General features: G+C 44.1%; 1 protein-coding gene across 1 annotated transcript in view; it reads right to left on the bottom strand.

The window, feature by feature from the left end:
* The window catches only part of KCND3 (potassium voltage-gated channel subfamily D member 3), a 1,064,259-nt gene that overhangs the window by 29,199 nt on the left and 1,008,276 nt on the right, over positions 1 to 26,784 (bottom strand). Inside the window, exon 5 of the mRNA XM_078641269.1 lies at positions 24,020 to 24,076. Coding sequence (XP_078497395.1) covers positions 24,020 to 24,076 — 57 coding nt within the window. The remainder of the gene's footprint in view (positions 1 to 24,019; positions 24,077 to 26,784) is intronic.

The following is a 26,784-nucleotide window of genomic DNA, read 5'->3' on the forward strand; positions in this document are numbered from 1 at the left end:
GAGCAAAGTGCTTAGGGTCTTGGAAACTGGTGTGCAAGGGCGAAGGGGGCCACTTGACAGTACACAGCAAAGGAGGACAGATGAGGAAGACTTGCTGCACCGACGCACAGCGGACGCGCGCAGCGGGCTCACTGCTGGGGCACAAGGCAAGCCTGTCTTCGCCCATCCAAGCCCGAAAGGGACCAGGGGCCAGGACCCCTGGCCCAAACGGGGCACCCAGACATTGCTACTCCATCAACCAACTAATGGCTTACCGCACTCCACCATCCCCGGATTGTACTCTACCACATCTTGAGGACGAGGGGGCAAAAATGTTTATGCTGCAGTTTTGCCTTTAATACAACCCTAGGCAATACATTTACTTCAGTGGCTGCCAAAAATAAAACATCTCCCAGTAACAATGTTGCTCCACATAATAATGGATTCCTCTTTCTTAGTATTAACTGCCTCTCTCTTTCCAAGCACAAAGCTGACATTTTCAATCTTCTGGCCAACGAACAACCAGATACCATGTTTCTTATGGAGACATGGCTGTATGAGACCGCCGCCCGGATGTTGCGGCTGCTTTGCCATCCAGCTATGCCATAGTAGGAAAGACAGGAGTTCCAAAATAGGCGGAGGCACAGCTATTATCTTTAAAAAAGATTATCAATGTTAATTCGAAGATTTACCTTTTAAGAATTGTGAGACAGCACTAGTTAAGTTGGCCCTAACACCGAAGTTCACCTTTTCCGGGACACTTGTGTAACGCCCTTCTGGCCCATCTGCACCTTGGCCCTCCACGTACCCTGGTCTTATAACACCTTTGCTCATGAACACTGCTAATTTCTCCATTCTGAGTGATCTTACATTGTACCTGGAGGATCCAACATGTAATATCAGTGCTACGCTTGTTTCTGATCTAGTAGCCATGAACATTGACCTACATAATTCTGGCCACACGCAAGTGGCAGGCCACCTATTAGATCCTGTCTTTTCTAGTTTATCTAGCATTCATTGCATTCCAGCACTTCCTTTATGCTGGTCTGACCACTTTGCCACTGGCTTTTGTCTGGAATCCCCTGCTAACTCTGTGAATGCTAAACCTATTTTCAGGAAACCAACAAGAAAATGGAAAAAACTTGACGTGACAGCTCTAAATAAGATTTTGACCTCAAACAAGCCCATCTCTAAACAAATGCTAGGCACTCTCTCGGATACCGTACAAAAGTGGCTCCTTAACGCAATTGATACCTGTCTTCCTCTTTCCCTAAAATAGGGCTAATAATCATCGTCCTCCAGCGCCTTGGTTTACCAATAAACTCAAAAAAGAAAAGGCTAAATGCAAGGTGCTGGAAAGGTGCTGGAGGGGGAACTATGCGTTGGACTCCAATACTGATTATAAAAGGGCTAAAAAGGATTATCACAATCTTTGCAGATCTGCTTGCGTGGAGCATGTATCGACAACTATTTTTGGCGCTCTGAACTGCTCCAAGAAACTCTTTAGTGTGGTCAAGGCGCTTTCATGCTCCAAAACTCAATCCAGGCCTCCATCACTAAATAATCACCAATGCCAAGGTCTGACTAATTTCTTTCTCCAGAAAGTAGAGAAAATGTACTCAGAAATAGTGAGCCTTCAGCGCAATAGTTCCCCTCCATTGCAAAACACAAATTCCCCACAGTCAATATATATTAGGGTGCCCTGTACACCTAAAAAGAAACTTGCTATATGGCCCCTGTAAAACATAGACTCTTTCAAATCTCTCTTAAACAGCATCAAATCAGGATCGCCCAGGGATCCCCTTCCTGTGTCAGTGCTCAAACAGCTTGAGCAGTCATCTTTGTTAGTAATATTGGACCTTCTGAATGCCTCCTTACAGGAAGCTACAGTTCCACCAGAGTGGAAGCATGCTATGGTGCTCCCCCTCTTGAAGAATGCCAATGCGGATCCTGATCTGCCATCTAATCACCGGACTATTTCTCTGCTACCTGCTTTCTCCAAGATTTCAGAAAAGCACATTTACGCACAGCTTTCTACCTTTGCAGAAACACAGAAAATCCTTCACTCATTCCAATCGGGCTTCAGAGCTGGTTTTTCAACAGAAACTACGCTTCTTGGGGTCGCGGAAAGACTGCGTCATCATCTGGATGTTGAAGACACAGTGACCCTTATACTGCTTCATTTAAGCACAGCATTTGACACGGTGTCTCACATCGTGTTAGTGGAAAGCTTAAGATCTTTGGGCATCTGTGGCTCAGCCCTCGATTGACTCATCTCTTTTCTTGCCAATCGGACCTTCCAAGTTTTTTCTCTCACTGCTAGCTCTGATACCCTTCTCTCACCTTATGGGGTACCTCAGGGCTCCATCCTTAGCCCTCTACTATTCAATCTGTATGTCAGACCTTTGGCTGATATTGCTAAAGATGCTGGTTTGTCCCTGTTCTCTTACGCGGACGATTTTCAGATTATATTCTCTCTGTCAATGGAGAGCGCAGCTGAGCCTTCCCTACTCCAGTTGGGCTTGGGGAAAATTGCCTCATGGATGCAGGCCAACTACCTTAAGCTCAACATAGAGAAGACCGAGGTTTTGGTCTTAGGAAAAAACAGGATCTCTGGGGGCCCCAACATTGGCCTAGTGAGATGGGCGCAGTTCCTCAGCCCTCCCGCCAAGTCCGTAACCTGGGTGTCATCATTGATGGCTCACTAACTATGCAACATCAAGCTGTTAAAGTAGCCGCCACTTGCTTCACCATCGTGAAATGGCTAAAAAAGATCATTTGGATGTTGCCGGAGCCTGCCCAGAAAATTGTAGTCTAGGTGCTTGTCACCTCTAGACTGGACTACGGTAACATTCTTTACCTGGGAGCCAATAAGGCGGTGACTCGTAGGCTACAGATGGTTCAGAACTCGGCTGCAAGACTACTTTGCGGGTTCCTAGAGCTATGTCTGTTTCCTGCGTGATCTGCATTGGCTCAGGGTAGAGAATCGTATCAAGTTTAAAGCCCTGAGATACTGTTTAAAATCAAAACAGGTGTGGCCCCTCAGTATCTGCAGTCTCTGGTCTGCCCCTATGTGCCTTTTCGCTGCCTTCACTCGTCTACTCAAGGGAAATTTACTGTGCCTGGAGTCAAACTATCTTGGATGGGTGGATGATCGTTTGCATACCCTTTTTGGGTAGCTGTTGCCCCTTACAAATTTAATTAATAATAATCATAATAAGTATGTTGGTTCTCCTCAAAGAGAGGAGGTTGCAAGAAGAGCTTGGGGACCACAGGAGTATGTGTGGTTAGATGATGGTGGGGCCGGGGGCAGAGCGAACAGGTCATCCGGGGTATGTGCCTCCTGAAGTCCTCGAGGTCAGGAGCAGGAAACTTGGAGAGGCGATATCGAGACAACTGGGCCACCCAGGAGGTGGGCCTTGGGTGTCTTGATGTCCTTCAATGGGTGCTTGCTTCTGGCGCTTTGGGAGTCCGGAGTAGACTCTTCTTCTCGGTGATTGCCATTGGGGGTCTGGTACCCGGGTATTGGTTTGCTGCGGCTCCGGTAGGTCCTGGTGCCTTCAAACTATGTGGATAGGCAGGTCTGAAACTGCCGGCGTAGGGCCCAGGAACAAGTAGATCTAGAAACCCAAATTGAGAAGCTGGAGGGTGATTGTAGAAAGTCAGACAATACGGCAGCATGGCTACAGCTAAGTCTAACCCAACAACTATACAAACAGCATCTACTCAATGAAGCTCGCCACACAACACTCCATCTATCAATGGGGAGATAAGTCCGGCCGCATGTTGCACAGTCTGGTCCAGGCAGCGAGAAATGTCTTGCTGGTACCGGTGGAGCGGGTTCCACAGTGAGGCTTAATTTCAGGGTTGACGGAATTCGCCCAAAGCGCGTTATATGCCCCAAAAGATCATTTTAGCTTAGAATTGGCCCAGGACTTCCTTAGAGACACCCCATCACATGTTTTATTAGCTGAGGCATGTAAACAATTGGAAGAGAAGCTTAGGGTGGAGCAACTGGCAACGGCCCTAGCGGAAATGCGTTCTGGAATGGCTCCGGGATCAAATGGCATCCGAAGCGAGTTCTTGAAGCTCTTCATGCCACAGCTGGGCAGCCCATTATTAGAGGCCATACAGGAGGTATCAGATGCTGCCATACTCCCTCGATACAGGTGATTGTGGTATTCCTGAAGTCGGGGCGACTGCCAGATTTACACTCGTCCTACCCTCTGATCTCTCTCCTCAACTTTGAAGTGAAGTTGTTGGCTAAAACCTTGTCAAATAGATTATTGAAATGCATGCCTGATCTGGTACATTTAGATCATGTGGGCTTTATGCCCCAGGGGTCCACTTGCCATAACATTAGGCACATCTATAATGCCCTGGCAATGGTCGACCGCCTAGCACTCCCAGCTGCAGTCCTCTTAGCGGATATTGACAAAGCATTCAAATCTGATAGCTGGGAGTATTTATTTGCTCTACTGCAGAGTATCAATTTCAGCCCACGCTTTCTCAGCGATGTGAAACTCCTATATACAGACCTGACCGTTTCGGTCAGAGTTGCGGGTGCTACTTCGGCCACCTTTATGGTACGTAGGGGCACCCGCCAGGGATGCCTGCCCACTCTCCCCACTATTATTTGCCTTAGCAATAGAACCCCTGGCAAACTGGGTCCGTTCGGCCCCCTTGCTGATGGGATTTGTACGGTCACAGGATCTATTAGATTGAGTCGCTCTCTATGCTGACGATGCACTGTTTTTCCTCACTAATCCACGCTCCTCTGGCCTGTGTTTAATGCAGATTCTGCGTATCTTTGTGGAGACATTGGGATTGCATACGAATGCTGGGAAATCTGTAGTATCCTTAATGAGGGAGTTCAGGGAGATAGGTCATGGGCCTCTGATCTGAATATTGCTATGGATGGGTTCACATCTCTGAGGGTATATATCGCCCCGAATTCAGCACTTGCTTGGGACCATAATATCAGTCCATCATTACCCCACGTTCACAAGGAGATCAATGTATGGTCCCCTCTAGGGCCATTCATGAGCTTCAAAATGGTGTCCATACCGTGTTTGCTCTACCAATTACAGAATTACCCTTTCAACATCCTCCCTTACATAGTTTTTATGGGGAGGTGGAGAAGTGTGCATCGTCCTACGGAAGTGTGTTCAGTCCACTTTTAATGGGGTAATTGCCACCCTGGACACCTACTCCTACTATGCAGCATCCCACCTTCTCCTTATTAATGAATAGTGGTACACACCATGGGCCAGACCCTGCATACGTGTCAGAGTGCTGGGCGATGCTTCACTCATACACTTTTTATATGGCGGCAAGATAGGAACTCAGATCCCACATGCTACTCAAACAGTGTTTCGTCTGTGGAAACAGACCCGACTGACCTATATGACTCCTTTTTGGGGGGGGGGGGGCCTTCACGAGCCAGGGGGCGTCCCTTTCAGGATTCCGTCAGTGGGATGGCATTTGCATCTCAACTTTAGGCGATGTTATGCGTGGTTCAATCCTTAAAACCTTCCAGGAATTGCAAACTAATTTCCAATTGCCCCTTCAGCAACTGTACAGATATTTTCAATTGTGGCATGCCCTAACCCCCCACATACAGAGCTTACAGGAATTACCAGAATTAAACCCATTACAGGGTAGACTACTAACAGGGGCTCTGGGTACTCACAAATTAAGACAAGTATATCAAACACTCATGGCACATAGTACTTCTACACTTCCAACCCAGTGACAGACTTGACAGGAAAACATACCCACACTGGATAACGATGATTGGACGGAGGCTCTGATGGCCCTGTGTGAAGTGGCGATATCGGATAGGCTGCGTATCATTCAACTAAAATTCCTTCATAGAGCCTATTTTACCACATGTCGGCTAAGGCGCATGGGTGCCCTTGCCTTGCCAAGGTGCCTTAGGTGTGATTTCGCTATGGGGACCTTTTTACATACAGTGTGGGAGTGCACGACCCTGGTGAGTTTCTGGAGAGGGGTTGAAGCATGTTTGGAGGGGGTGCTGTCATGGAGGATCCCCTTCAACATGAAGACGATAATACTCCACAGCACAGATGGCATTGGAGGCAACAGATTCAATAGGCATTTACTTTTTCTGGGCCTAGCCCTGATCAAACATGATATCACATGGCTGTGGCGGGATGTGTCCCCAGCCACAATAAGAGGAAGTTAGGTATGGACCACTGCACGTGTATGGAGGTGGCAGTGTTCTGAGCAAAGGGGTATCCACAGAAACACACAAAGATTTGGCAGAGATGGTCACGCCACAGGGACACCAACACAATCGGTAGACTCCCTTCTCGATACAGAGATACGACAATTTAACAAAGGATCATGATTCTCCTGGCTCCTTAACACACGCTGGCGCACAGATGTTTTCCCCAAAAAGGGTCCAGGAGAATATTGTTTGCGATGGGAAGGGCGGATTGGCCTGTAATATTATACGCCGTTATTATGGAGGGTGGGCGACAGGTTGTTACTCTAAGTTTGGATAGGCCATGTTGGCCATAATGTAATGTCTCAATAAAATGTAATAAACTGTGTCATGAAAAAAAATGTGTCCATCGATGACCATCTGTGGCTACTGAAGCTCATAAATGGAAAGGTCTACCAGTGAGTGTCAATAGTTCAGAGATATGGGACTGTGCTAATTCTAGCTCTTAGACCCTAATAACATAAGCTATATTAAATCCCGTATGCAACACTCTTTTATTTCAAAGCCAGTTTCTTGCAAACTGGTTTTGTATTTCTGTGTCCACACTACTGCTCCGATACAACTAAAATGTTAAATTCTATGAGATTCGCAAATGTCCTTCTTTTTTCCAAACGTTTAGGGAATGCCAACACTTATTATGAAGAAATATGCAAGATTTAGAGAGCTCGGAAACATAAAAAAAAATCACGCTCTACTCATAAGTAATCATCTCATCTGTTTCTCCTTTTTTTGCATTTTGTTATAATAGATTTGCTCTAGTCTTTCAATCTCTTGCATTTTTTTTAAAGTTAATATAAAGTATATAATTGTATAATTGGCTGTTTTTGTTTTTAAAACTGCCTTTAATATGCAGACTTTAAACATTAATTCCACTAACCTGTGGCATTTTTAAACTGGTATATAAATACATTGAACTTGAGAACAATTATGTTCCTTTTAATAACCTATCCATGTCTTCTTACGGTAAGCTTCGTGCTAGACCTGCAGCCAACATTCTGAGCTCTTTAAACTTTTTAAAAACGAATTATTCATGTTGGTGATATTAATCGAATCTTGCTTTTGATTGATGACCTGTGCGATGGATGACAACAGATCTCCAATATCATCCTGAATGCAAAGGGTAAAGGAAAATCTTCACCTGAAATGTTGGAGATCGGTAGTCATATATGTGTAGATTTGCCAAGTAGGGTACAAGGGTACTTGACCGAGTACAGCAATGAGATTATAAGCAGCAAACAGGCCAAACTCTGGATATTTGGTTTAAAACTTTACTTAACTCTTTTATTTTTTTAACAATTTTTATTTTGTGTAAAAACACAACCAAAACTCCATGTCGGCAGTTTGTATCCACATCAGTATATCTGGCAATTTCCCCGAATGTGCCCTCCTAACCTCTCATGCATTCCCTTTTAATTCTAGCATTAGGAAAAAAGGTGCTTGAAGGATTACATGGAATACAATGTCCTCATATATTTGCTATCTCTTTCCAAATTACCCATCTATCATCCGGAAATGGGTAAAGCCAAAACCAAGATATTTCAGAGAAAAAAACACATATCTGTATTTGATGAGAATGTGTCTTTAAAAGAGGAACTTACACGTATGATACATAAGGAAATGGAAATCTAACATATGCTAATGGAAGCTAGCATATAACTAATATGAAATAAGTCATTTGCCACAATTGTGACACTATGCTCCAGTGACAAAGACTTTACCTTCCTTATCTTCAAGATCCTTTCTGTCTCCCTCCTGCAGTTGGCGAAGACATAGAGGGACAGAAGATAGTTATGAAGACTCAGCTAAACTAGATTTCCCCAGTGTTTCTCTTTTCATGATGCTTACTATGTCATGACATAGTTAAACTGTTTTTGGGGTCCTCTTCTGAGCATACCTATCCCAGTTGCCCCAGAATGTCAGTCAATAGCAGTCTATCTTTTGTGTTGCAATCAATCTGTAATCTTATCAATCAGTAATCTCATAAAGCGCGACTACTCACCTGTGAGGGTCTCAAGGCGCTAAGTAGTTGGGGTGAGTGAGTCTGTGGTTCAGGCAAAGAGCCAGGTCTTGAGGTTCTTCCTGAATTGTAGCAGCAATGGTGATTGCCTGAAGTGAAGAGGCAGAGAGTACAAGGTCTTCGCAGCGAGGTAGGAGAAGGATCTTCCTCCAGCCATGGTCTAGCAGGGTCAGTTGGGGGGAGTGGAGATGTCTGGTGGGAGTGTAGAAGGAGATGCTTGGTTGAGGTATTCAGGTTCGGAGTTGTAGAGGGTTCTGTAAGCGTGCATGAGGAGCTTGAAGGTTTTCTTTTGTTGACAGGTAGCCAGTGCAGGTCTCTCAGGTCGTCAGTGATTTTGGTGTGGCATGGGATTTTCAGGATGAGTCTGGCAGGGACATTCTAGATGTTTTGCAGTTTTTTGGGGAGTTTCTGGGTGGTGCTGGCATAGGATGCGTTGGTTTAGTCGAAACTGCTGCTGACCAGTGCATGTGTGACCGCTTTCCTGTACACGGTGGAGATCCACTTGAAGATTTTATGAAGCAGGCCAAGTGTTTGGAAGCAGGAGGACGAAACAGCGTTGATTTGGTGTTCATTGAGAGCAAGGAGACAAGGATGATGCTGAGCTTTCGTGCGTGGTCCGTGGGTGTGGGGGGGTGGCGTTCTGAGTGCTGCTTGCCACCAAGAGTAGTCCCAGGCAGAGGGGGAGGAGCCCAAGATGAGGACTTCGATCTTGTCTGAGTTAAGATTGAGGTAGCTGTCCTTCATCCAGGTGGCGACTGCCTTCATCCCGCTGTGGAAGTTGTTCTTAGTGGCTGTGGGTTTGTCTGTGTAGTGTGGTTTGTGTAAAGATGGGTTGGTATATGCTGTCCACTATTTAAAGTGGGCACCTTGTACCAGTCCACATGACCCTTATGATGTATAAGGTCAAAGATAACCTTTATTGAAAGCTATCCTAGTGGTAGCTCTGGAGAGCAGCCTACAGGCTTAATCTTGAAGGAATGTAAAGCAGCTTGTTTTTACCAGAATATCACCTCCTTAACGACTAAATGAAAGGAGAACCACACAGTGTTTATATAAAAATATGTATTTATTAATATGACACTCTCTACTAGTCTCTATGGGAGACTAGGTCATAAAACACACAATACTGAATCAATAGAACATTCATAAATAGCACAATACACAGCGGGATCCAAGGGGAGACCGAATCATATACTAAAAAAATGGTATAACAACAGCGACTTGACTAGATATAGGGCCTATAGCATGTATAATCGCTGGAAACCCAAAGGAACCTTCCAGAGGAGTGATACAGGGAGCCCACGGAGGACGTTGCAGTGAGGGAACACAGACACGTGCTTCGTACAACTTTAAGGGAAAGTTGTGGGTGTAAAATTACAAGTTAAGGACACTTCTAGTTAAGGAGGACTTCGAACAAACCGTTTGGAACTTAGGAGGTTCTAAGGCCAACCCTCCAGTGAGTACCAAGGTACCAGTGTTACCTTTCCCAGAGGAGCTGGGTGCATAGTGTCAAGTGGTGTCGGAAACCTTCGTCGTTTTCAATGGAGAGCTGCAAAGAAGTACTGCTGCCAGGACGACGAAGAGTGTCCGGAGGAATCCAAGCCTGGATTCAAGGTGAGAGGAACCTGAAAGCAGAGGGGACAGAGTCTAGATCATTTCAGGTGACCAGAAGCTCGGTAGTCAAATGCCCACCAATGTTGGGTGCTTCAGGTGAGAAGAAGAGTTGCTTAACTCTGCAGCCATGGGGACCAGGAGACATCTAGGACAACGAGAATCCTGAGGTGAGCTGCACCATAAGGGATGTCGAGAGTTGAGGGGTCGATGTCCGACTGGAGCACCAACAAGCCTTTGCAACTGCAACCCACACGGTCAGAGGAAATAGGTTACTGTGTTGACCAGCAAGGTCCAGGGGACTCTCCAAGCAATGGGGAGTCAGGGCACTTCTGGAGCAATCAGGTAAGCCCAAGAATTAACACGGTAACCCTAGGCAGGACCCACAGGCCAATGGACCAGGGATCACGAGGAGACCTCAAGCAAGTCTGCAAAGCACCTGCCTACAGGACACTCGGAGAGTGGAGGCCGGAAATCTTCAGTGCAAATACTGCTTGGGGTAGGGACTACACAGAGTCCAAAGCACAGGCTCAGGAATTGTCACTAAGCATATGCAACTGTGTTAGAAATGGCCCTTTTTGCAGGGTTATCCCCAAACCTTTTGCTTCTTCCTCCCTTGTTTTTCCTGACCTGTGGTTGTTGGCAATAGGACTCTGGGTACTTTACCACTGCTGATCAGTGCTAAAGTGCATATGCTCTCTGTTTAAATTTTTATTATGATTGGTTATCCATGATTGGCATATTTGTGTTACCTGTAGGTCCCTAGTGAAGTGCACTGAGTGTGCCAGGGCTGGTGCTACAAATGCTACTAGTGGACCTGCAGCACTGATTGTGCCACCCACAGAAGTAGCCCTACAATGGTGTCTCAGGCCTGCCACTGCAGTGCCTGTGTGCAGTTGCTAACTGCCATGCTGACCTGACCAGTGTCCACACTGGCCAGACCTAACCCTTCCCTTTCTGTAAACATTGGACACCTATATGGAAGGCCCTAGGTACCCCCTGGGCAGGGTGCAGTGTATGCGAGAGGTAGAACATGTACTAGTGTGGGTGACATGCTCTGGTAGTGAATTACAGCCATTTTCGTTTTTTACTATTGAAAGGCTATCTTGCCCCGTAGGCTATAATGGGGAATGCTGTGTATAATGTTTACCTGCATATCTTCCCATAGGAGCAATATAGAAAATTAAAGTCTGGTATCTCTGAACTCAGAATGTAATAACACATCTTTTAGGAAGGATGGTTTTTAAATCCTGTGTTTGAAAACATCACTTTTAGAAAGTAGCTGCTTTCTTGTCTGACCTTTCTGTGTGCCTTGGCCTGTTTGTGAATTGACTGTCTGGTTTGTGAGTCACAGGGGTTGGGGTGGCTCCCAGAGGCTGAGTGAGTCATCACTGGGATGAATAGCTCCATCTGCATCTTGAGCGGTGGGAGCGGATAGCACCTGGGTCTGAATAGGGCTGTGCCTGCCTTCCACAATGCTGGCTCCACCCCCTACTGCCGGGCGGCTGATGACCCTGTCCCTCTCCTTCAAAGGGAGGAAGAAGTCAAGTAAACAAAGTGCTCCAGGACTGACCATAACCGGTTCTGACTAAGCCAAGGCCTCTCTGCCCTCATAGAACAAAGAGAAAAGTGGTGTAAAAAGGGCTACCCTGACTACAGAAGATTAGATTATCCTGGACTCAAGAAGGAACCTCTGCCAAGGAGAAGGTTGGAAGACTGAAGAGGAAGGACTGTCCTGCTGTGTGTTTGTGGGCTGACCTGCAGTTGCTTTGCTGCCAAGGAGAGGGGAAGGACTTTGCTGTTACTGTTTCCCCTTGCTTGAAGAGATCTCCAAGGGCCTGAGGAGAGCTGGCCTCCTGTTAAGAAGTCCCAGGAACAAAAGGACTTCCTCCCCAGCTTCCCCCTGAACTCTTCTGTATGAGTTCTGCCCTTCCTAGAGTGCTTGATTCAATTGTGGGTCCTATGGAATTTGTGCATGCTGTTCGGGGAGCTGGACAACAAGAAAAGAAGAAGATCTGCAATTTTCACGCATCTCTCGCTTGCGGAGCGCATTGTCGACAGTGTGAGAAAATTCCCGTTGCCGCGAAGATCGTCGCAGCGCCTGTTACCGCTGCAAGAATCAACGCATTGTTCGCTTGCGGAGTGCATCGCCCCGGTGCGGGAAGATTCCTGTCGCTGCGAGTATTGTCGCAGAGCCTGTCGTCGCTGGGTGAGATTGTCGCACTACTTGCTTGCGCACCGCATTACGTCGCTGCGAACATCTTCGCAGAGCCAATGCATCGAGGGGCCGCGAGAGGAGAAATCAACGCTGCGCCGCTCAACATTGCCACACCGGAGATCGGCACCGTCCGGATGATCGTCGCATCGTGCCTGTGCGAGATGCTTCCTACCGAACCTGCGCACCGGAATCCATACAAGGTATCGCACCCCTCCCCATACAGACCGGATTCGTCGCAACACGCCCGCTGCGTGTAGCGGGGCTGTCGCATCGCCTCCCCAGGGTCTCACGAGTGACACATTGCTTGTTTTTCAACGATGCAGCTTCCACTTGGAACTTTTGTCGCATCTACAGGTACGTTGGGCTAAATGTGACACAACTGTTGATTATTTTGACGCAAACCCTAGAACTCTTATTCTTGAACTGTGTATGTTGGATTTTTGTCGGTTTGGTCTTGTGTAGTTTAGATAAAGATACTTTATTTTTCTAAACTGGTGTGGAGTCAATTTGTGGTGTTTTCACTGTGTTACTGTGAGTGTTGGTACAAATACTTTACACATTGCCTTTGATAAGCCTGTCTGCTCATGCCAAGCTACCAAGGGGATGAGCAGGGGTTATCTAAAGAGTGTATCCCCCTTACCCTGACTAGAAACAAGGGTCCCTATTTGGACATTGGTACCTACCTCTGCTAACTAGAGACCCCGAGATCTAACAAACTGCAAATGTGCGCGGTGCCCAGGGGTTCAGGTTGCACGGTCCCCAAGAGGGATACTGGTCTCAGAACCACTGAGAGGGCAGATCGACCTCAGGGACCTTTGAGAACCCACCTCCTGTGTTGCTGAAATCTTTGAAGTCCTCAGTACCTCGTGAGAAGCAAACCGGGTAGATGCATTTAGGTGTCTGCTTTTGCAGGGGAGTAACTCCTTTACTCCAAGGAAGATTCTTCAGAGGTCCAGCGTCATGCAGGCAGTCAAAGTACTTGGTTTCTTCTCAGCTGAATCTTGTCCAGGTAAAATGTAAAGTCCTGTGGGCAGGTAACCCACTTTATACCCATGGGAAGGGGTTGGAAAGATTCTGTGGACCCTCCTGGAGGAAGGGCAGGACAGAGGAGTGGCTACACCCATGTCCTTTGTCCAGTTTCATGCCAAAGCAGGAGCCAATGGCTCCCAGAACTGGTTTAAGCTGGACTATGCACAGGGGCACCAAATGTGGCCCCTGTGCAGACTTTCTGGCACTCAGAGAGTGCACCTACCCATTCTCAATACACTAAATCCTATCTGGGAGGTGGTTACACCTCCCTGTAACAGGATACCTATTGTCATGCCTTTCTCTGCGTGAGCTTGGCTCAACAGCAGGAGGACAGACCCCTGTCTGTGGCTGACAGCATCCATTTTGTGCTGCTCAGGTCGAGAAAGCTGGTACCGGTTAGACCGGTGACCCACAGTAGTGGTTCTAGAAGGGTGGAATCATATCAGTTACTGGTGTGGGAGGTATGATTCCAAGGTGTATGACATCAAACACAACATGTTTCTAAGCAGCCGTTTTAAAGTTAGCATTTACCGCGAGGTTATAGTGCACTTAAACATATATGTCTGGCTGCATCACAGACACCCCCCGGAGAATGGTCTCCGAAGGCTGCAGAGGGGCTCTGCTCATGCAGGGGCACCCTCTCACGTAAAACCCAGCACCCTGCCTTCAGGATTGATATGGCCTGCCATAGGGGTGACTGATAGGTATTTAACTGTAGTGATTTAGAGAGATATAGTTAACCTATATCTCAGTAAGTGGTGCAAGCACCATCTTACACAGTCTGCAGTAGCAGGCTTATCGCGTCAATTTGGATGGCCTCTCAGGTGTGGCATAATACATGATGCAGCCCATGGGAGGCCTATGGGGTACCTATGCCCTGGGTACATGGTGTACCATATACTAAGGACTGATAAGGGTACCCCAGGATCCAATATGGAGTTTACCTAAAGTACATGCATTGTAATTAAATGGAGAAAGCAGATAGACTGGGGTCCTGGATAGCAGGATCCCAGTCAGACTAGGCCAAAAACAGTGTGACATCAGCAACAAGTGGTGGTAACCATAAGAAGCAGATACTACTTCCCTACATGGATGCCAAGGTGCCTTTTCATAAGTGCTAGGGCAGATAGGGATTTGTTAGGAAGATCTTTCGAGGGATAAAGATGCAAAATCCCCTCACATTCCTCACATTATGCCCATCACAGGCATTTTGCTTTTTTTCTTTTTCTTGTCCCCTCTCTGGGTATTGTGACAGTATTCCTCCACCACAGGATCACCAATTTTAGTTATCCTCCACTTTGTGCCTGTTCCTGATTTACAAAATACCCATAGGCTGGTTTGCTCCCTTCCATTTTAAGGGTCTCAGATCACATGCTGTCCTCCAGCGATATACAACTGGACACCTCCAAACAGTTGCATTCCTGTTGCAAGATCTATGGTAAAGAGATGCTTGGATGTCAGACAGGAGTGGGCCTTAAAACTCCTGCTCTGAACCAGTGATGCAGGCCTCACTGAGTAGGTGAAGGCACTACTCACCACTTGAGGGCTTCCCTGAGGCTGCTTGAGAGCTTCCCTGATGCTCCCAGGACAAAGAGGCATTGGACGTTGGTCAGGAGAAAAAAACATCTGTCTCCTCCTTTTTGGAGGAACAAAACCCTGCACCACTTCATTCACAGCAGCCCCGGCCTGTGGAGGGAGTTGCGGTGGGGCAGGGAGGCGGGGCGGGGAGGGGCAGGGTGGGGGGTGATAAAAACCGGCATATGGATATTCGGAGGTAAGCAAACAATTTAATTAATAAAACGAATTTCGTAGAGTGCCCTGCATCGCAAAATGCAATGCAGCGCGCGCTACGAAATTCGTTTTATTAATTAAATTGTTTACTTACCTCCAAATATCCATATGCTGGTTTTTATCACCCCCGCCCCGCCTCCCTGCCCCACCGCAACTCCCTCCACAGGCCGCGGCTGATTCACAGGACAACGTCTCAGCTGTTCTCCATGATTACCCTCGACCAGAGGTAAGAAACAAGCCTCTTGTTGCACTTCCACTGTGTGGTTCTTGGGAATCAAGGAAGAGGCAAGCTCTAGGATCAGTCTCCTTTCCATCTAGCGCTTATTGTAACTTTAGGTCTTTAAGACTCAGCTAAAGTTTTCAAAATAGATTGTTTGGATTGCACTTTTATTAATGAACTCTCGTTCATGGATCTCACTCATTATCTAATGGTACTCTTTCTACATAATTTCACCTTTCATCTTTGGTGCAGAAAACATGCAAACTATCTATATTGATACTGGGCCAAAACCTACCCAAGGTCAAATTGTGGGGGTGAGAGAGAGTGAAGAAAACTTAGGAAATGCCTTGGCTTCTGTACTGTAAACCACCAAAGTGGTTGTAAAGTGTGGATAGGACGGATCTTGGTGATACAAAGTCAGATTTTATCTGTCATGAGAGTCAAAATTTGTGATTTTTTACATCAAATAATCACAAAATTACTGCAGGATGAGAAGTCACCTCAGAAAAGTGGAAGTTACGGTCCATCACCATAGTTCCAAGAACCCACCCTACTCAGCCATTATTTGCACTTACATTCAACCTGCAATGTTTTGTCAAAGCTGCTGCACGAATGCAATCTTTGCTACTACTTTTAAGTAGGTAACAAAGCCTTGGGTGCATCACTCAGGGAACAAAAACAGAGCAATGATCATCTCAATTGCATGAATCCTGATTTGACCATAGCAGCAACCTTTTGTTTACTCATACTTGACACAAGTAGCAGTGACTTGATGAAAGATGAGAAAAGTTCTCCTAAACAATCCGACGATAGCTTGGTAAGATGAGGACTAGAACCAGGTCATAAGATTAAAGTCTTCATCTTCGATGATTATATCAAGTGAACAAATGCTTATCCAGGCAAATATAGGAAGACTCTACAACACAGTGCCTATGCCCAAATGCTGGATTATTCCTTATCCTTAAATGTACAATTTATTTCAACCAACGAATGCAACCACTTTTCTTGGGTGGACTCTTTGATTAAAGCATTCTCTTGAAATTCATGAGCCACATTGGCATACATGCGACAGAGATATTTTGAAAGCCAGTTGCATTAGTAATAACCAGCCCTGAGCCACTTGTTATTGTCGAGGTCAGCGTTAGAACGATCTTTCCTTCATTGGTTGCTTCCAGGCGGTATACATTACATGGGAACCAAAGGGGCAGTCAATTGGTTGTCAAAAAGACATATAAATACAGGAGGCTATCTAACTGGGATACGGAGATGGGAAGTTTTTATGCAAACCACCAAATCTTGCATCTACCCAAAATATGGTGCAGAACTTTGTGACGGCAAATCACAAGTTCGCATCAGTAGCTGGTAATTCTTTGCAGTGCAGGGAGTTATCAATCATTAACTCATAGCAAGACGAACAGGACATAGATATTTAAGAACTGGCGAGTTCGCAACAGAAACATGAACAGCCGGTACAGGTAAGAGCGGTGGGGCAGGGTGGTGGCATGAGGAGAGTTGACATACGATGGAATAGGGAAAATAAATAAATAAATAAACCCACTTACCTTGTGCTCACCGCATCGCCAAGTTGGCGATGCTGCTAGAGCAAGGTAAGTAGTTTTATTTATTTATTTTATTTTCCCTAACCCCCTGTATGTCGACTACCTCCCGCTCGCCCTGCCCACTGCTCTTACCTGTAACGGCCGCCCATGAACAGAAATACCCATGAGTAGGGCATGGAAAGCAAGTACTCCTAAATTCTGGGTCACATGGCAAATTATGTTATAAATGTATCTAGCGCTGGGAAACTCGTGTTTGCTTACTAAAGCATGTTCTCTCTTTCAATGCACACACCAGCACTTAGTCTAAAGTATTTCAGTAGGCATTAGTCCAAGTAATAAGCCACAAATAGGAAAGTTTCCCAACCCTTGATATTTCTTGATAGTAGCTAGAGGTACATAAAGTTCTCTGTTGTGGCGTGCACTTGAGTCAGTTCATTTCTTGCTGGTGTGTGCTTGATTTTCTCAAACTGTTTGTGTTTGCTCCTCGAGTGTATAGAGGTGCATCTGGGAGAGCCTCCTCTCCAACAGAAGGCTGAAATCAATTTCCACTCCGAATGCTTCAATAACATCTTAGCAGGGATGTGTGTGTGTGTGTGTGTGTTTGTGTGTCCAAAGGCACAAGATGCTTGTTGCAGTAAACTCTCTCTGACTTTAAAGAGGACTTTGAAACCCAGCACTTCTGCAAGGCAATGTGCCATCATAATACATAGCTGACCAAAAACCCTTGACGATATCAGACTCTGAGATTTGGTCTTTAAAATGGAAACAATATAGCTATGATATGGAATAATGTGTCCAGGCTAAAAAATGGGATGAGGACAAATGAAACAAATTAGTCATATTAATTTATGAGACTAAACAAATCGATGCATCCATGGGAGCGTGGCAACGGTGCCACATTACTTGCATGTATTTTATGACCATGGCATGTCCGCCTTCAAAATGAAGCACAACATTGTTTCCATCTCGCAGCAGTCAGATCCCAACAAATCAAGGTTAAGAAGAATCATGAATGTCAAATGTCCACTGAGAGCACCTTCTCTGGTGTGGACCCAGCTGAGCTGGTCACTGTGGAACATGGAAACTTTACAGCACTGTACATAAGCCGTGTTTTGCTTACCTGCCAGTAAGGGATTGCTGCTCAGTGCACTGGATGTGGATGGCGCTCAGCTCCTGCATACTTCGCAGGCGTGTGGCTGGTACATTAGAGTTGGGCAGGTGAGTGGTCTTCTTGTTGCGGCGAGAGCAACAAGAAGTGGTCCCCCCCTGATGACTTGAGAGCGACGGACTTCGTGAGGAAGGATAATGCTGCATTGAACTCTCTACACAGTTCTGCTCAAACATTTGTTCATCCATAAACTCGTGGTTCTGTTGAGAAATGGAAGTGGTTCATCAGTAACTATCTAAGGATTGTCTTTCTCCTGCCCTCAGCTCCTTTGCTCAGGTGCGCGACAGACCCATATGTGGATATCCACCGCCTACAGCTACCTGATGGATCTGCTGTAGACCATGGAATCGTGGAAAAACAGGCAAAGAATACTCAGATTTAAAGTTTTTTTTGTGCGTTCACTTAAAATAAAGAATTTATAAAAATCGAAAAATTGAAATAAAATAAATAGTTTCAAGCACGCATCCCTTCACCATCTTTCTTATCACGTACTACGGATCACTGTCTAATGGGAGGGTGGGTTGCAGTGAAGCTATAGACGGGTGGGTGTAAGGTGTGATCACACATATTTAACTTAAAACAGATTACATGTTGCTTGCACTGTGCTCGCAAGCTGTATTTCAGGATAAATGCTCTCCATGGGTTAAATTTCCATTTTAGTGTGCATCTTTTTGCTTTTTGGCGCTGGAATCAGGCTGTGATAGTGCTAGTCCTCACTGGCGAGTGAATGTATTAATGTAATGTTGACCACCCTTGGCAGTTCAGGAGCTAAGCCAATAATACTGTTTTTACCGGGAGGAGTGGCCCATACTAACAATTGATGCTGACATATACCGTAGCACGTGTCTCCCCTTTAAGTCAGACTCTGGCCATTCTATACATATGTCATTCCATTCTTGTATGCACTAAACTTTCCATCAAGAGTCATTGGCTGAAAAAAACGGACAAACCACATTACAATTCTGGAAGGAAGGATGCGAAACCTTTTAACATTGATGTGTTAGGCTGTTGCCCTTTGGGCTGTCAGGGTACAGGGCTACTGAATGTCAGGCTTCTCCGTAATTTTCAGTGGAAAACAAAATGGTTTTCCAGAGTCTCATGTTTATAATGTATAATTTATCATGTGAGTCATGACTGCCTAACCTTGATCTGTCACCACGAATATTGTGCGAGGCAGTACCTTGCAGGAATACTTAATTGCAGTACATAGGCACTACATGCTGGGAAGGCAGACCTTTTCATGATTCTCTGAGCAAACCTTGCTTTGTGTGTCAGTGGCTCTAAGAAAGAGGGTCTCAGTTAGAGAATCTCTCCACAGCCTGGACTCACAGCACTATGTCCTCGGCACGTGTTTTCAGTGCAATGGTTAAATGTTTATTTTTATCTATGGTGGACAGCTCATCAACAATTCTGTGCAATTCCTAAAACATGAAGGCTGTAAAAACTGCCGTTTGTCCATGGTAGGAAATATGCAAATAGGTTACAGAAGATTAGCTTTTGAAACCGCAGACATGTTTTTGTTCGAATGTGGCACTGAATTATGCATGGGGTAAGCACGCACATGACGAATAAGAATGCAGATTAACATATAGCCGTACATGTGCTTGGTGCTGCAGACCACCAGCAGAATGCACTTGATATGCATGCTGTAACATATTTGTATAATTCTTAGTCGCTGTAAGGACACCACACCACCTCCATCCTTCTCCCCCCTCGGTATGTCACAAAGGGAGGAGAGTCAGCCCACTCTTAAAGGAGCCGACTACTGGGCGAAATGTCGTGAGTGTAGATCACTAGTACCTTATCGGTGTAGAAATGTCTGCGTGTAATAGCAATGGCTTGTGGCCAGGTTAGCTGAGCAGATATTTCTGCACACTCAGGGCCAAATTTACTAACAGGTTGCATCGTGGTTGTGCCACTTTTGTGGCGTAGCCACGATCCAAAATGCTAGTAGATATTTACAAAGCCACGCCAGGAGTGATTTTTGCCGCCTTGCTTGGTTTGTAAAGATATTTAATGCAATATCGTGGCTTGTGTTGCATTGTGTTACATTTCTTTCTGGGATGCATTCCATGGTTGGAGCATTCCTGTGCATCTTCCTATCGATTTCACACAATCCCACATCTACAAAGGTTTGTAAACCTGGGATTGCATGAAATTACCCAAATTCCGCAAATTCCACGAGCGGAGCGGAATTTACCGCCCAGGCCTAGAAATTACTAAGGAGGAGAAAAGTCTATTTTTCTCCTCATTGTTTCCTCTTTTCATATCTGCTGCAGAATGCAGCACACATAGAAAGAGGAAATTTCCTTAAGAGGTTGGTTTTGTGCAGAAGGGTATCCTTTCCTGTACAAAATCAATTCTCCTTGAAAGACAGGCACCTTTGCACCGTGGTGTAAGAGTGCCTGTGTTAGCACTAGGTTCCTGAAGTGCGCCAGCGCTATGAGAGAGCATAAGTGTTCCATATCATAGCAGATATGGTGCATTTCTGCTCTCTACCTTTCACGCAACACAGCACAGAAAGTTGCCTTGTTGCACTGCATTTGCATTAAAGGTTAGTAAATCTGCCCCCTGTGTATTATGTGCACCTACAGGGGTGAAGCTATCATTAGAGCAGCAGGTGAAGTGCTACTGGGGCTCAGGCATGTGAGGCTGTTGCACCCTAAATATTGGTGTCTTTTCCTATGCTCCCGGGGGACAGGGTCTCATATATTTTCTAACTTGCATTGAAAAATGCACATTTCTGTGGTAGTGTGGATGGCACAGGGTGTTCAATTTCACAAGTGAGATTACGTCCAGTGTGTGAAGCAGGCTCGGATGTGTCAAAGAAGACTTTCTTATCCTCTTGTTCTATCAGAAGAGCCTATATATGCTGAACCCCATCTCCCCTGACGAATATGTCAGAAGATACTATACTGCTGAAAGAGTGCAAGTATCTTCTTCTAAACACTTCCATGTGAAGATGCTGTTTATTTATGAATTGGGACAGGAAAAAAAGAGAAAGACTCCAGAGCTACTATATGTAGCAAGAATATGGCATTTAACTGCCCTCAGCGTATGCCACAGGTATAACACCCAGGTTCAACCTCTGCTTGGATGAAGTGGTTTAGTATCTAGTACTCATGATAACTCTATTGCCCCTTGGCTTGGAACCGAGGCAGACAGATCAACGGGATTTATGGACAGCTGATGATAAGCTTAACTGGAAGACTTCAGACTGAGTTTGTCAGCTCAAACGTCATAAAATAGTAGAGGCTTTCAATCATCCGGTTTTGATGGCAATGAAGGGTACAATACTGCAATGTTTGCCTTACTCGGGTACCCCGTTGCTGATACCTGCATCACATGGGAGGACAGAAAAGAAAATGCAAGATATAGGGAGCCTCATGTGCAAAGGGTTTTCCTGTTTGCAAATCCTCTAATTCAGTAAATCGAAGGATTTTCAAACTCTAGAACCCTTTTTCAAATGTACTAAACATATTTAACGATTTCCAAAAAGGTTTTCTGAATCATTAAATAGGTTTAGAAAAGCATTAGCATTTGCTATTTGGAAGGGGCGTTTCCATTCAAATACCAATTCCCAAAGGTATGTTTAAATGTTTTGCGAGTGAAATTTTGCCTCATAAATACTGATGAGGTAGATCAAATAGCAACCAACTACGACTCTGTAGTTTGTGAATCGACTTATCAGTACGCAGGTCAGTTCACAAAATACTAATGCATTTAATAGAAGTCAGTGCGCAGACGGCGACCACTTTTACCAAATCCACATTGGTACATTCCAAATAAAAAAACTCAAATTGCAAATCGCTATTCGTTGCAATTAACAATTTCTAATTTGGAATCATTGTACACGAGGTCCCGGAAATCTAAAATATTGTACGGGTTACATGAAGAGTATATGGTTTATGCAAGCACTAAATTGCGAAAGAAGGGTAAGACACACTGCAACCTAAAGCTCTTATCTGGAGTCTTTCAGGATCTTTACAACAATTTACTAGTGATACATGAAATGAGTATCTCAAGAGTGCATTATCACGTGCATTGCTATTAATATATTTTGGGCCCTCATTAAGAAACAGTCATTAGGATCCATGTGGGCAATACACTTAAAAATCACCCACTGGGACCCTAACGTGCATTATGCATGGGCTAATATTGACAGAATTCCATGTCAGAAAAACACACCTAGAGTTCTGAAATACAAGGGGAATCCTGTGATCACTAGGGTCCTAGGATCTATCAACTAAGAAAAGAGAGTGGTGCCTAATAGCAAAAAATGTCATGGAATTCATATAATCATAAATGTAGACCTCCTACAATATTTTCTGGCATCTCTTGTACACTAGTTCTTACCTTTCTCCTTGTCCATAACTAACTCTCGGGCTCATAAAAACATGGACTCTTGACGATGATGCCGTCATCAACAGGGATCGAAACTCCATTGACTAAGTAGATTAACCTGTTTAAATTAGTATCGACGTTTGCTTTCAGGGACGCCTATTGAGAAAGTTTTGTAATACACAAATATTTCTGTATCACATGATTTTGTCACTTTTCCAAGCACTGAGTACATAAACCTTTGCACCTCCCTGTACATTGTGATTTATTTCTGGAGTGAAGAGTTGCAAATATATGTGAATATTAAATCATTAATGATGATTTTATGAATTCCATACCATTTTTTGCTATTTGGGATCACTGTCTTTGGATATTTGAGGAACACACATCTGACACCACTGCCAGCCATTGCCAGTGGAACGGCAAGGCAGCCATTTCTCGTTCTGTAGTGGTGCACCACATTAAAGAAACTTGTCCTCGTTCACCACCAACTCAGAAGACAAACAATTATATTATGGTGACAGCAGGAGAAGCATGAAAACTTGCCAGAATTAGAGATGATTTTTCCTGGGTGGCGCACTTGGGGCAACTAGCAGATCTCAATAGGTGTCTATGTGTATTGGTGGGGCACCACACAGAATCCTACTCACCCAGCTCTTTGCAGTTGGGTGATAATAAATACTTTTCAACCGGGTGCACAATATTTATTAGATATTGAGGGCATTTATTTAAGGTGGTCATCTATCCATCAACACTTTATTTTACCATATTAAGAGGTGTTTTGCTGTGATGGTCAATGTGCTGTTATCAAAGTCTAAAACATGTATTCTCTGTTGGAAGTCTCCTATCAGGACTTGGCTTACGCAACTTTTTCTTGTACAATCGTATCAGGGTATTTTTTTTATCTTTTTGACAAAAGTATTTAACTGTAGGTATAATCTTATTTGTTATCACTGGCAAACAGTATCACAATATTAGGAAACGGATATAGTAAAGATATTGATGGTGCATTAGGATGTAACTATGGTCCTACTTGTCCTATGCCCGTGACTACACTGGCAATTATCTGCAATACTACAAGACTTATGGTGAATAACATTTTAGAGCAGATCACCCAGAATTAAGTATGCACTGCACGTACGCAGAGTCAACATAGTGCTAGAGGTTGGTGTGATGGTGTCATGTGAAAAGTGCCCGACAAATCAATGTTAACAAGACTCTCACATTACGGTTTCTTACCTGAATAAACACATATGCATGCTTTTTTCTGTTTGAAAAAGAGTCAACTATGCACTCAGAAGTTTTCCTATCCTGATTTGTTTGGACAATAATGTTGGAGAGCCTCCTGGCTGCTTGTGTACAAACTGGCACACATAACTGGCATGCAAAAAACACTACCTGCTCTAAAAATGAAGGTTGGAAGAGGTCCCTTTTCTAGTACTGCATAAATTGCGATTTAATGCTCAATAGCCACAAAAAGAACAGTGAATATCATCAATTGTCAAAGCAAAATTCAGAAAGTAACAATAGAAAACAGGATAGGCTAGGTGTGACTTATAAAAGCTCAATTTATCTTGGTCTGATGAAGAGGAGAGTCCAGGTACCTGTCCCTGCACATCTCCTCTTGGCCAGACCTGGTTAAAAATGCAGTGGAAAAGGCAGCACCATTAGTGGTTAGCACTAAACCAAGCGAGACACAAAAGAACTTCTCAAAAACAAAGATTTTCATGCACAAATTTCTTAATAAAGGACCAACTTGAGACAAGAAATCAGACTGGAAACCACTAAGACAGGTGACAAAGAACAGATAGAAACATGTTGAATAAAAATATATACCTTGATGGTGGAGGTTCGTACAGATAACAGGGGATCATCCCCAAGATAGGACAATCCCTACGGGACAACATGCCAACAAAAGATAAGAAGATGGTTCATTGTACATTCCGGCATTCCAAATCTCAATCCTAGCATTCCATTTTTCACATGCAGGTTTTTAAGGGCAATTTAACCACTGCATACAATGTGCATTTACAATGGCACATTTTGTAGTAGCATTTCTACACTTTGACAATGAATAATAGCTGCCATAAAGTTTAAAATATGGACCACATTGTGCAAATCAAGAAGTTCATAGCCAACACAATAGAACAAAGTCTTGAATATAAATTTTTGTGCAGGACCTTTATACATATTTCTCTTTTTCCTTCAGAATTCGTGCAGTGCGTTACATAGGGTGCCTGTTCTCTCAATACCTGGTTGTCAGAAGACCAAATGGTTTTGGTTCTTCTGATTGCCTGACTAGTGTGGTGACATTGTTTGCATAGGCAATTAGGAGGGTACAGCATGAGTGACCTATAATTATTCTTATGAGCTTTTGTTTATTTTAATAGCATATAACAGGCGGCATTGAACACTTGCAAATGGTGCCGCAACAAAGCACTTCCATATCATTTGCAAATACTTCAGTATTAACAGACGATAACTTCGTCATTGAACTGTGAACTTCCACTGTCAGATCTTTCCTTTAAACAAATCCTCAATATTATGCCAAGCCACTCCTACCCCTTACTATTTTATGTTGCTGGGGGCATATCCTTGCTGTGTAAATTGGCAACACCAATACCATACAGTAATCCATGGCTGTTTTGCATTTGTTAATGCTTGTGGTGTCCTGGTGTCTCCAGGTCTGTGCAAATATCTTTTTCTTGCCAGGAAAAGTCCTAATCCAACAATGCCTTGTAATATCTAATACATCCCACTTATTCTATGTTGTGTGGTAGTGCTATATGTGGGTAAAATGTAATGCACCTGTCAGTTATTTCCATCAAGGTGTTTCTGACCTCCTCCCTGAAGGTGTTAAAAATAGACAAAAGCAAATTGAGTGGTAAATGATGTCCCCCACCTCAACCCTGCATCTAAGACAACTGGGAGAGGTGTCCCCATTCATCTGCTACAGTCTTTGTATGGTAAAGTAAACCCTTGCATGAATCTGAAGCTGACTGGCAATCTCTATAAGACCCCTGAAGGGGTGATGACAGTTTGCGTCTTTAGGCAGGCCCAAGTCTATTTTCCAAGCATATGGAAGGATGTGAAATTTGTCAGGTGTGTGTAATGATTAATTTGTGGAGCTAGACATCTCTGAGGTGGCTAACCTTGTCTCTAGAGGACAGTGACCTGTAGTTCATGAGCATCAGAGAGATGGGAGGTTGTCTAATAATTTAAGCTCATCTGCGTGGAAAAGTGTACCTAAGCATGGAATACAAAACTGTGTTTGCATCATCATCACTGGGGATGACGCAGCACACTCACTAATGACCAATGTTAAATAGAGTAGTTAAACTACTAGAGTGCCTTCCGATAAAAGGAAGAAGTACAGTGATCCAAGATAAGAGCTAAAAACAAACGCAAACACCAAAACACCTGTATGAATACTGTGGGCAAGGATGACCTCTCTAAGAATTTTAACATTTTGTTTTTCGTCAAAATGGAAAATGTAAGCTCAGTTTGAATCCACAGGCAAACTCTAGTACAAACAATAGTAGGATTCTTGAGGGAATACACTGTGGACAGCTTCAAACACTACCCAGGTTTAACAAGCACAATGAGTTTTGGAAGGACTCTAGGTTTCATGTTCAGTCACTTTCTGTGATCTCCTCGGATGCTGCATAAGGTGGTGATAAATGAACGGGGTCCGTTTGCCTTCAGAAGTGGATTGAGGTTATCAATTTATTCACATCAGAGAACTAATACACTGTTATAATGACTTCACTCAAGCCCGACTTGCTACTGCGTGAACTCATGCTACAAAGCTGGGGAATGTTTTTCTCTAAGTAAATTAGCAATGTTCTATTGTGCTTGGCTGTGAACATACATTTCAAAGCTTATAGTAGATTTGAATTCCACAGTAATTAAATGTGAAAGGAGTAGAATGAAATCCTCCAATGAATAAAGGTTCAGTTGCCCTCAAATACCTCTTTGTAAACATTGCTTATAAGTAATTACATTCCATTTATAACATTTCAAATTAACTCTTACAAGGTCAAGACTTTCTGTGCTTGTTCACATACGTTGTTGTTTATTTTTAAATCAACACAATTTGCCATATTTGTAGGAATGAAGAGTTTTGCAAAAGATTCGGAGCAAGAAATTTTAAGTTGATTTGTTTTAGTCTCAGGAGGGCATTTGTGTTTTTCCAGAATATTTTGTGTTTATTTTTTTTAAGGTAACAACTAATTGCTGGAACTGGAGTTACTGTATCACGACCGTAACTGGCTGAAACCTTGGGACCATGTTGGGAAATCATATATCCTTGTTCCTTTTAAGTGTGCAATATTTAGTGTTTTAATTCACTCACTCGTGCACTCACTTTCCCATTACTGGTACTTTCACTTACGAACTGACTTAATTACCTATTACAAGTAGCTGCTCACTCACTCACTCGCCCACTCATTCACAAGAACAATGGGTGTCAGGCTTGTTCTTTCGCCTCACAGAATCACTGTGCCTTAAATATCTTTTACAAAAATATCAACTGCAATAGTTTCGTAAACCCTAATTAGAGTACAATATATTCATCAGATGATATCTAATCCACAATATTC

This window comes from Lissotriton helveticus, chromosome 5_1, assembly GCF_964261635.1.
Source record: "Lissotriton helveticus chromosome 5_1, aLisHel1.1, whole genome shotgun sequence".
NCBI classification, from domain to species: domain Eukaryota; kingdom Metazoa; phylum Chordata; class Amphibia; order Caudata; family Salamandridae; genus Lissotriton; species Lissotriton helveticus.